This window comes from Acipenser ruthenus, chromosome 4 (genome assembly GCF_902713425.1).
Source record: "Acipenser ruthenus chromosome 4, fAciRut3.2 maternal haplotype, whole genome shotgun sequence".
NCBI lineage: Eukaryota > Metazoa > Chordata > Actinopteri > Acipenseriformes > Acipenseridae > Acipenser > Acipenser ruthenus.
In genome coordinates this window covers 86,736,705-86,748,783 of record NC_081192.1, presented here as the reverse complement: position 1 = coordinate 86,748,783, position 12,079 = coordinate 86,736,705, and the positions used below count along the sequence as shown (strand labels likewise).

General features: G+C 44.1%; 1 protein-coding gene across 15 annotated transcripts in view; it reads left to right on the top strand.

The window, feature by feature from the left end:
* Positions 1–12,079, top strand: part of LOC117400419 (microtubule-associated protein 4-like) — a 132,162-nt gene that overhangs the window by 73,285 nt on the left and 46,798 nt on the right. For 13 of the 15 annotated variants that reach the window (XM_059023003.1, XM_059023001.1, XM_059023013.1 and 10 more), the window contains 3 exons: positions 4,199–4,315; positions 4,844–5,179; positions 6,571–9,468. In XM_059023003.1, the coding sequence (XP_058878986.1) occupies positions 4,199–4,315; positions 4,844–5,179; positions 6,571–9,468 (3,351 nt within the window). The remainder of the gene's footprint in view (positions 1–4,198; positions 4,316–4,843; positions 5,180–6,570; positions 9,469–12,079) is intronic. The other 2 variants (XM_059023011.1, XM_059023004.1) reach the window with 1 other exon arrangement.

The following is a 12,079-nucleotide window of genomic DNA, read 5'->3' as shown; positions in this document are numbered from 1 at the left end:
GCTACAGGCTTTTATGGCCAAGACTGGTCAAAGTGTGCATGTGAAAACTATATCCCAAGCACTCCACAAATCTCGGCTGTATGGTAAGGTGGCAAGAAGGAAGCCATTACTCAAGAAAGCCCACCTTGAATCCCGTTTTGAAGTATGCAAAAAAACACTCTGTAGCCATGTGGCATAAAGTTTTGTGGTCTGACAAAACTAAAATGGAACTTTTTGGCCTAAATGCAAAGCGTTATGTTTGGCGCAAACCCAACACAGAGCATCACCCAAAGAACACCATCCCTACTATGAAGCATGGTGGTGGCAGCATCATGTTATGGGGATGTTTTTCATCGGCAGGGACTGGGGCACTTGTCAGGATAGAAGGGAAAATGAATGGAGCAAAGTAGACAATTCCTTGAGGAAAACCTGCTGCCCTCTGCAAGAAAGCTGAAACTGGGACGGAAGTTCACCTTTCAGCTTGACAACGATCCAAAGCACACAGCCAAAGCTACACTGGAGTGGCTAAGGAACAAAAAGGTAAATGTCCTTGAGTGGCCCAGTCAGAGCCCCGACCTAAATCCAATCGAAAATTTGTGGCATGACTTGAAGATTGCTGTCCATCAACGCTCCCCAAGGAACTTGACAGAGCTTGAACAGTTTTGTAAAGAAGAATGGTCAAATATTGCCAAATCTAGGTGTGCAAAGTTGGTAGAGACCTATCCCAGCAGACTCACAGCTGTAATTGCTGCCAAAGGTGCTTCCACCAAGTATTAACTCAGGGGGGTGGAGACTTACACAATTAAGATCTTTCAGTTTTGTATTTTTAATATATAATTTTTTTCTCAATAAAAACTTTTTTCCCCTTAACAGTGTGGAGTATGGTGTGTAGATAAGTGGAAAAAAATCCTCATTTAAATGCATGAAACTCTGAGGCACTGACACAACAAAATGTGAAAAAAGTTCAAGAGGGTGTAGACTTTCTATAGGCACTGTATATATACAGTGTATATATATATATATATATATATATATATATATATATATATATATATATATATATAAAATTAAAAAACAAGTTCCAGCTACTAAGTGAATCCGTCTCTTGCTTTTCATAGACTCATGGCATTGTAATATATATTGGCATGTCAACTGATGCTGATTACTTTTTTTGACAAACATTACATAACATGACCTTTAGCACATCTATCTCAGCCAAATGCCACATGGGGTATGTGCTAGCATTTTCCATTGCACAGATCAATCCTGTGATAGCACCTTCAATCAGACGGATATCCAGCTCAGAGATGCGCATAAAAATGGCAAATCATGACTCATCCTGCTGTCGGTCGGAATGAACCTGCCTAGCTTCCTGTATAAGTTGTCTAGTCTGATGAGATGTGCTAAAGAGGCCATACGTTTAAACCAGGGGCCGTATTACAGAACAATTTTCTAACTTGCTTTCCTATTATATCTTTCATGGCTAGGGTAGGATTTTTCCTAACTTGGTATTACAAAAGCATTTCCAAAGTCAGCAGTGTCTACAATTATCTGAGTGTCTGATCCTATCCTAGCATTAGTTAGGAAATCCTATCTAACACCAATTGTATCTGTAAACTGCGAGTCTGAATATAGCAGGTTACAGCTCGAGCTTCAGGTAACTGTCACCGGAATATACATAATGAATAACTAACCTAAATCTTCTTCCCATGGTGCCTTAGAAATGCAGACAACTCAGGCACTTATTTCTGTGTTTTTTGCAGAGTTAAAATTAATTTGCATTTCGTAAAATGGTTTTGTTTGAAGGCAGTAGATGGGTAACACTAAGGCCATTGCAAGTTATGGCTTCTAACCTCGATTCCAGTGGTGGCAAAGAAATGCAGGGCTCAGAATTTTACTTGGGAATAGAATAAGGTTGGTTGGAAAATGTAAAAATATAGAAACAAAAGGAAGGCATGGGCTGACATTGGAATAAAATCCTCGTGGTGTCACACATATGGCTCGTGGGCCGGGTTCGGCCCCCGGAGCGATGCCATTCGGTCCATGGAATAGTGCGGAATATCATTTTTTTATTCAATAGAATATAAAAATAAAAAATCAAAATATTAATAATATATTAATATATATATATATTTTTTTTTAACACCAAAAGACAATGAATATTAGTGACTGCTACTACTGCTTCCTGCCTGGACCAGCACATCAACATCTGGAGTAGATGACTGTGCTGAGGATATCTTGAGTATCGAGGTTAAGCCGTGTGTCAGTTAGTTGAGAATGACATTTTGATTTGTTGATATTCATGATGGAGAAAGCTTGCCGCTTCTCAGGACACACTGTTTCAGCAGCTTTTAGCAGCATTTCTTCAAAAAAAAAAACTCTACATCAAAAAATTATTTTGAAGAAACACCTATTTTGTGAGCAATCACATAGCTTGCCTTAACAGCAGCATCACTTATGCTACAAGCATTAGTAAACATTGATTGCTGCTTTTTCAATGACTGCTATTTATCTTAACTTAACTTTCCTGTATATTTACATGGTTTGCTTCTTAGTGTCTTTTAATGTTGTATTATTTCATAACAGACACATGTTGCTTACAAATTAAGCACATTGGCTTTCCATTCATGTCCACAAAGAAATATGAAATTCCCCATTTCTCTTGAAACATACAGCATTCATGGTCCACCTTATAAAGGCATGAAGACACTTGTCACTACAAAACTTACAAATCAGAACTAAAAGCCTTTTTCTGGTATCACTGGTGTCGTAACTTGAACCAGCTGATGCACTGCCGTCTCGCCCATGTGGTCGTCGATTGACAGCAATCACAGCAACATGACAATTTTGTTGCGCATGCGAAGGAACTCGCTGGAGGCATGTTTGCACATGTGTTCTAAGAGGTGACGGTGAGTGAAATATGTGGTTTTGGGTTTGTCTTTTTATTTTTATAACTGTCACTCGGCCCGCGCCAAGCGCCAGGGTATCGGATCAGGCCCGCCAAACGAAACGAGTTTGACACCCCTCGCTTGTGCAGTCAAAAAAAAAAAAAGTCCCACTTTAAGCAAAACCAAAAGAAGGGGCAATGCTGCAAATGGAAAGAGGCAGAGCCAGAGAAGCTCCGTCCTCAATAACCCTCCTGAACCAACTAGAAGAAAGGATCCTTAGAATAATTGGTCCCGTATATACCGAAGGTACATTCGGAGATAATCTACAAGAAAATCTAGTTTAAAACAATTAATAAATACCGGTATTTAAAAAACAAAAAAATTAAAAAATGAAGCAATACTTACTCAGTTTCAGTCATAAGCTCCATTTGATTTTAATTAGGAATTCCAAAACACAACAATATTTCACAGGCTAAAGTAATGCTAAAAATAAGAAAAGCACTGTGCTGTTCGTGCCTCCGGTGTGAAAGAAAGTGTTTAATTGTGTACATTTGTACTTGTATTTTTTAAGTTACATTACATATATGAGCCGCTGGTGATAGTTAAATGGCTCGCTGTGTAATACAATAGCACGACAGAATCAACACAAAATACTTAATATCTTATTACTCAGTAAAGTTTCAAATATGAATTATCATAATCACCAACAGTGTGGGTGGTCTAACTCCAACTTCATACTGTCCCGTACATCACAAACCACCTTCTCTCATGAGAGGTGGAGCTAGATCTAGACATTACACATAGCTTACTGTTAAAGGTATATATCCCAAAATATACGAATCGTTCACTGTAGAATATGATAATACCTTAATGCTGAGAAATATTTGTGCAATACAAAAATTTCAATCTAAAGCATAACAACAATAATACATGTTTTTTAGTTTTTTGCATGGTATCTTCAGATCTTGCAAACTAACACTTTTCTTTTTCTAACCCACAGGTAAGAAAGGTTCCACCAAGTCTTAAATGTTAGGAAAGATACCTAGGAAATGAATAAGTTAGGAATGCTCTGTAATGTGCTATTTCCTATCTGAAATCGGCTACTAGGAACCAGACGAGCTTCGATGGGCCGATTGGCCTCCTCTTGTTAGTAAATGTTCTTATGCGAGGGAGGCCTGCATACATACAACCTACATCCTTGATAGTTTAGTCTTGAAGCTCATCCCGTTACACAGGGACGCAGGGCCTATGCACCTTCTAGGCTGTTAAAGGGGCAGAAATCCTCTGATTTAACATTTTGGTAGCCTTAATCAAACTCCTTGTTTCTTCAGATCTTACTGCAGTGCCACCAGCGAGCCCCACAGCACCGGCCTCGTCTGCAGGGGAGCTCAAGGGGGACGATGCTGCTGCTTCAGTCTCACTGAAGGAACCGGCACATCAAACCACAGGTAGGAGTTCTGTGTATACCTCTGGTCATCATGATCAACAGGCCAGTTACACTGCGGAGGCCAGTCAACACCAATGATCCTCTGATAGATTTAGATCCTCTCATAAACCAGGTTGTAGTATTGGTTAGTTAGCCTGGCACAGAGAAAACTACACCACAGACATCACTTGCTGACACATGCATGCATTTATTTCTTTTTTTTGTATTGCTTTTTCTTCTGAATGTGGGAACAGGATAGCACTACGAAGATGTAAATAATTGACAGAGTAGTTTCTCAGAACACACAGGCACACCGGAAAATCTTCCTTTGAATATTTCATTTTATAATGCACATTCTACTGTTTCTCTTTTTTCCTTGCTAGGGAGTTTGATGTGATATAGCCTATATATTTTTTTTAATGGTAACAAGTTATACTTCTGTTTTCCAGCTAATTCAAAACTAAATAATTTTTAATTATACATCATTCTATTTCAATATACACCATTCTGAGTAAAATCACAAGGTTGGTGGCTTGTCTTTCTTTTTCAGAAGCTGTGAGAACGGTAGATCTGAAACAGAATGTAGCAGTGCCCCCTGCACTTCCAGCACAAACAGAGAAGGCTGAGAAACCTCCATCAATCATCCCCATAGCTGAACCCCAGAAACCCTTTCCTGCAACCGAACCCCCCAAATCACCGGTCACGCCAGTAACAGAACTCCCCAGCGCTGCAGCCAGCCCTGCAACCCAGACCCTAAAACCATCACAGACAGAGGGACCGCCAAAGACCCCTGAAAACAAGAGCGCAGAACCGGCAAAACCTCCAGTGTCTGAGCCCCCGAACCCCCCAGATACGAAGCAGACAGAGGCCCCTGGAGGAGGAGCAGGTAAGGTCTCTCTGTCCGTGCGCTAAACACGAACGCCTCCTTGGTAGTTGTCTGCCTGAACTACCTATGGCAGTTCATCTCCTGACCTCATATAACATTGCATAAACACCACCTCATCCTCCACCACTATGAAGGTGGAACTTGCAGCTTTCAGCAGGTTAGGTAACTGAACTCTTTCAGCAGGTTAGGTAACTGAACTCTTTCAGCAGGTTAGGTAATTGAACTCTTTCAGGAGGTTAGGTAACTGAACTCTTTCAGGAGGTTAGGTAACTGAACTCTTTCAGGAGGTTAGGTAACTGAACTCTTTCAGGAGGTTACGTAACTGAACTCTTTCAGGAGGTTAGGTAACTGAACTCTTTCAGGAGGTTAGGTAACTGAACTCTTTCAGCAGGTTAGGTAACTGAACTCTTTCAGTAGGTTAGGTAACTGAACTCTTTCAGTAGGTTAGGTAACTGAACTCTTTCAGCAGGCTAGGTAATTGAACTCTGCTCCCAATGGGTGCAGGTTCACCTCCAGCTTTTTTCACAAATATAACTGTTAACATTTATGGATGGAAGTTATAACTTTTTCTCATATGTGGAGTTGAGAATCATCTTTTTTTTTCGTATTGTGCATTCGTGGAGTTGCATGCCAGCAACAAGAGGTCTGGCACATTCCCAGGGTCGTTCAAGAAGTTAACTACCCAGGAGGTCATATCAGTCGGCTGTTTACCTCACAGGTTGTCGTGGGCCTGTAGAACACATTCAGGGCCTGGGCCAGTACGGGACTCAGTGAAGTCTTTGTTTGTCAGTAGTAGCTGAACGATTCTTTGTCCCCCTGTTCCTGCATTCTCTTACCGCTCTGCTGATGCGATTTGTTTTGGGAATTTATTCTCAGCATATGATCACTGGGTACTGTGTCTCCCTTGTCGTTTCCTTTGATGAAAGGCAAATCTGCCTTCCCTGCTTGACATGCCGTGGTACAGGAGGCACGTGACTTTGCTGTTTATTGTTATCTGGGTGACTCTGGTTAAAGTGAATATATCTAGGCTTTGTTAGCTTTTATTGGAGCTCAATCAATTGTTCTTCTATGTTGTTTATAATTATTATTAGTAGTGATACTAAAGCTGTAATAAGACAAAAAACCTCACAATTAATTTATTGAAAGATATTGAGAAAGGCTTTTTGTCTAAACATTTGTCATTGAATTGAATAGGTTTCTTTTAGTATTTCAAAATGTATCATCTATGGAGTGTTTTTTGTAATGTTTGTAACATGTTTCTCCTCTTACAAGAGTGCCTTTTATTGAGATCAGTATTTCAGTGTAAATATTGCCATGGTGAGTGACATGGCATGCCCAGGCGTCTTGTGAATATTTAACTGAACCTCTTCTCTCCTGCTGTAACTACTCAGTCATTGCTGACCCCTTGGCTTCACTCCTGCAAGGATGGACTGACCAGCTGCAGGGAAGCAGAGGCTTTCCACAAGACCTGCCACTGTTCACTCCCAGCGTTTCCACCGTGATCAGCAAACACACCAGCCAGTGTGGGGTTGACATGTCCGCTTCCACTTCCACCACAATCAAGGCCGCAGTGACTGTAGCATCAATGCCAGGTGTCCCGGGCGAGGGTCTTGTCAACATTGGCAACGTTTCCCAGCAAGTGCCTCAAGTCTTGATGGAACAGGCATGGGGCTGCCCAGGAAATGACTCAGTTGTGGTTACAATGTTGAAAACCTCCAATGGTCACAAGTCCGGCCGCGGTCAGAAAACTCTGGAGCTGGAGCCGGGGATGAAGGCAGACCTGGGCAGTGGTGGTGGTGGTGGTGGTGTTGGGGAGGAGGAGGAGGAGGTTTGTGAAATCACAGAGACGAGAGAGATGGAAGTGGTGGGTGTCGTCCTGGAGAGGAAGCAAAAGAAAAAGAAGAGAAGGAAGCCGAAGATAACAGAGCTGCAGGAGGAGGAGCCCGAAGACCCCCGAGCGCACAGAATAAAACAGTTCCTCACCGAACTGGAATCAGGGGACTTTCTCAAGACAGAGGGCGCTGCAGGGAGCCAGGCTGGCACAGGTACAGCTGAAGCTCCAGTTTTAGAAAAGTCCCAGGATATCTCTCCCTCCTCCTCCAAGGAAGATCAAAAGCAGGGGCGGGATGGAGAAGAATCTGAGCCCAGGGGCCCAACAAGTCGTCCGTCAATGGCCACAGATAAGCAGAGACATGCTCAGAGGAGAGAGGAGATGTGGGAGAGAGAGGAGGGAGTCGTCAGGAATAAGGGCAAGAAGAACAAGCAGCAGAGGAAGAAGCAGTATGAAGAAGGGATGGAGAAGGTCTGGGGAGGCGAGGTTAAGCACCAGGGTTCATCAGTGCACAGCAAAAAGGAAGCTGCGTCGACACAGGTCCAGCAGGCAGCATCAAAGAACACCCCTGATGTTGGCAAGGAGATGGTCTGTGAAGCTGTCCCTGAGAAAGGCGCTCCCAGAAAGGAGTTCTGTGAGGTTCCTGGCATGAAATATTCCCAAGGAACCAAGGAGGCTGCAAAAGAAGTCCCCTGCAACATGAACAGGGAAAAGGTTGGCAGCATTAAACCTGCGGAGGTCAGTGAGGTTGGTACAGCGAAAGCCCTTAATATTTCAAAGGAGGTGGTCCCCCACCCTGGCATAGAGGAGGTCCATAACGGCAACCTTAAAAAAGGCCCTGTCCCTGGGGTGAAAGGAGCTCCTGCCCCTGCCCCTCCCGCTGCCCATGTGGTGAAAGATGCCCCTCCCCCTCCCACTGCCCCAGGGGTTAAAGAAGCCCCTGCTCCTGCCCCTCCCACTGCCCCTGTGTTTAAAGATGCCCCTGCCCCTCCCACTGCCCCTGTGTTGAAAGATGTCCCTCCCTCTGCCCCTGCCCCTCCCACTGCCCCTGGGGTGAAAGGATCCCCTGCTTGTGCCCCTCCCACTGGCCCTGTAGTGAAAGATGCTCCTCCCTCTGCCCCTGCCCCTCCCACTGCCCCTGTGTTGAAAGATGCCCCTCCCTCTCCCCCTGCCCCTCCCACTGCCCCTGGGGTGAAAGGAGCCCCTGCTTCTGCCCCTCCCACTGGCCCTGTAGTGAAAGATGCCCCTCCCTCTGCCCCTGCCCCTCCCACTGCCCCTGGAGTGAAAGGAGCCCCTGCTTCTGCCCCTCCCACTGCCCCTGTAGTGAAAGATGCCTCTCCCTCTGCCCCTGCCCCTCCCACTGCCCCTGGGGTGAAAGAAGCCCCTGCTTCTGCCCCTCCCACTGCCCCTGTGTTGAAAGATGCCCCTCCCCCTCCCTCTGCCCCTGGGGTGAAAGGAGCCCCTGCTTCTGCCCCTCCCACTGCCCCTGTAGTGATAGATGCCCCTCTCACTGCCCCTGCCCCTCCCACTGCCCCTGGGGTGAAAGGAGCCCCTGCTTCTGCCCCTCCCACTGCCCCTGTAGTGAAAGATGCCCCTCCCACTGCCCCTGTAGTCAAACAGTCTTCTGCCCCTGGGGTGAAAGAAGCCCATGCTCCTTCTCCTCCCACTGTCCCTGTGGTGAAGGATTCCCCTGAGATGAAAAAAGGCCCTGCCCCTACAGAAGCCTCTTATACTATCTGCAGTGCTGAACCACAGCAGGTAAAACTGCCTGGCTCTCAGTTAGCAGACCAAAGTGTTGATCTGAAAGGAACCCCTGACATGGTCAAGAAGGAAGTCAGTGGAATACACTCTCAGGCTGTCTGCAGTGCTGGTGGCACAAACAAAGGCCATGACACTCAAAAACAGGTTTGCAAAATTGGTCCAGCAGAGGTTGTAGAAGAAACAGTGAATGTACCCAGGAAACCTCCTTCCACAAAGCTAGCGGATATGTGCTCTAAAGGAGATGTCTGTGAGCTTTCCTTGGGGAGTAACATTGCCCCAGAAGTCCTGGAGCCTGCATCGGCCAAAACTCCCGAACTCAGCCCTGCTGTGCCCAGCATAGTTGAGACGGTACGTCCTGAGGGACAAAATCTCAAAGCAGCTTCCATGAAGCAGAAGAAGACTGAGAAGGACACTCACCCTGGGCACCAGCAGCAGATGCTCACAGCCGTGACTCAAAAGAAGGACTTGCCAAAGGCGGCAAAGAAAGTTCTAAAAAAGAATGACGATAAGATGAGACCAAAAGAAGGGAGAGCTGCACCGGAGGTGAAGGGCTACATAAGAGCCACGCAGTCGAGGTCAGCCCAGAGACTGGATTACAAGACTCCTGGTCCCAGAGCCCAGGATGAGCCGAGCCCAAGGCACTTGAGCTGTGAGGAGGAGAATGTGCTGCAGAGGACCGCTACTGGGCCAGATGAAGGTGCGTTCGTGCCAGCATGAGAACTGAGGGCCTCTGTGCGCGGCCCACAACCAAGCATGAGCTTCCGCTTGACTGATGACTTGTTTGAGGGGGGAAGGTTTTGCTGATCTCCCCGAAGCACACAACTTGTTTGTTTGCTTAGCTTGGCTTATTCTTAACAGTGTTTTTCTTACTAATTATTGCCGCGGCTAGGCTAGGGGCAGGCTTTGGTATGAGCACTGCTTTCACGTGAATGTGAAATGCAATGGCTTGCTAGGAAATCATTGACATGAATGAAGCTTTTTGCACTCATCATTGCTAACTCCTCTCTGCGTTTCAAACTCTTTTCTAATCTTGGTGTGAAATTCAGCCAGCTTCCAATTCCGGTCCAGTTTTTGTTTCATGATCACAATAAAAGTCTGCCTTGTTGCTGCGCTTGTTCATTTTGAAGAGCGCTAGAGATGATTCTTGAGATGAGCTGAAAGCTGTAATTTCAGGGGACATGCGTCCAAGGGAAAGTGTTGCTTCTTGGCATCGGCTCTGTTTAGCTCTGCAGGGATCTGGCGGCAGCAACAAGTAACAAACTGCAGCTGATCGCTGCTGGATCGGTAAAAAAAAAAAAACTAGAAATACAATAAAACTATACAGGACTGGACATGGGGGCAGGCATTGGTTTGATAACTCTGCACACACTCAGCGTTTTCTGTCTAACACGTTTGTGCATGACAATAACTGCAGTGTAAGAGCACAAGTAGAAACTGGTGTAATTACAGAAGCAAGATTATAATATAATGTATTGACCTTACTAAATTAAATACTATAAGTCATGCTTTAATACAGAACAGTGGAAAATAGGGCCCTATGAGTTACTGCCAGCGCTCCAGATACAGTTTTGGGTCTGGAGTTAATGTACCCTCTAATTTTAACACTGAGAGAGTAAAATGTATTTTCAGGGGGTAAAATGCAACATTACCTTGAAGTCCTGAGTAATCTCGATTAAATACTGTACAATCTTTAGGTAATGGGGTAGGCATTAAAAAAGTGCCTTCCATTTTAACTGCAATGTTACTATGAAGTACTGTAAAACCACGCTTGTGTTCTGCAAGGCTCTTTATCGACTCAGCGCATTTTTTTCCAGGTATCACACTGACTGCAAATTAATTACGTTACTTGTATTTTAACATCAAATTCTTAAACTCAGTAAACATGTTAAAACCTCAATATAAAACCATACAGATAAATAAAATAAGGAAATTCATTAAGTTAATATTATAAGCACCTTTTTTTAGCGGTTGCCTCTGACGATGGTTCCAGTTGGATTTGTAGCTGGACTGGGGTGTTTACAGTTCAACCTGTCTAGCTCCTTTGCTTACTGTGATTGGCTGCAAAGACAACAGGGCTAGCCAGAGACTGGATAATGTTTGTTGGGTTGGTTTTTCTTGTGTACAGTTCCCTAATAACAGAAGACATTGTATTCAGGGAGATGTAGTTGTTAGTAGAAGTTTTAGGGGATGCGGGAGGGGAGGGGAGACAAGCTATGCAGCAAAATTTCAGGCGGTCCAGAAGCATTTAAACTAGAAAGGAAGGGGGGAGAAAACAAAAAAACAGAAGGGAGACCACATCAAAACAAGGGCAACAACTCAGGTAAGACCACTATTAAATGTATTTATCTTAATGCTAGAAGTCTCAGAAACAAAATGTTAGAACTTGAAGCTACTGCACTAACAAGTAACTACGATGTGATAGGTGTTACAGAAACTTGGTTGTCTGAGAGTGATGGAGACGAATATAATATTAGGGGGTACACACTGTATAGGAAAGACAGGCAGGACAGAAGAGGTGGAGGGGTAGCGCTATACATAAGAAATAGTCTAGAAGCCCAGGTGTTAAATCAGGACAAAGAAAACAATGCAGAATCAATATGGGTCAGAATAATGGACACAAATTCAAAGGGCATAATAATAGGAGCATGCTATAGACCGCCAAATTCAGACGCTGAGCAAAATAATCTGTTGTACAATGACATTCGAAATGCGTGTAGAAAAGGAGAAGCCATACTAATGGGGGATTTCAACTTCCGCCGTATAAAATGGGAAAACCCGATGGGGGGCACGACGGACGAAATTGAAATGGTGGAAATGACAAATGACTGCTTCCTAACGCAATTTGTCAAGGCACCGACTAGAGGGGAGGCATGCCTTGACTTAGTCTTTTCAAATAATGAAGACAGAATAACTAAAACAGAGGTCAGAGAGCCATTGGCAAACTCAGACCACAACATGGTCTCATTTGAAATATTTTTTAAAACCCCAAAAGTAATGACTAAAGCTAAGGTTTACAATTTTAGAAAAGCAAACTACGAAGGTCTGAAACAGAGACTAATAGAAGTAGATTGGAGTAAAATAGAGAAAACATCCACAGAAAAAGGATGGCTGTTTTTTTAAAATGTAGTACTAGAGGCACAAAACAGTTGCATCCCAAAAGTAGACAAATCTAAATCTAAAACAAAATGGCCAAAATGGTTTAATAGATCAATTGAAAAAAATATTCAGCGAAAAAAGGCACTTTACAGAGCGTTTAAAAGGGACCAAAAACAAAGCACACAGAAAGAGTACTTGGAACTGCAAACACA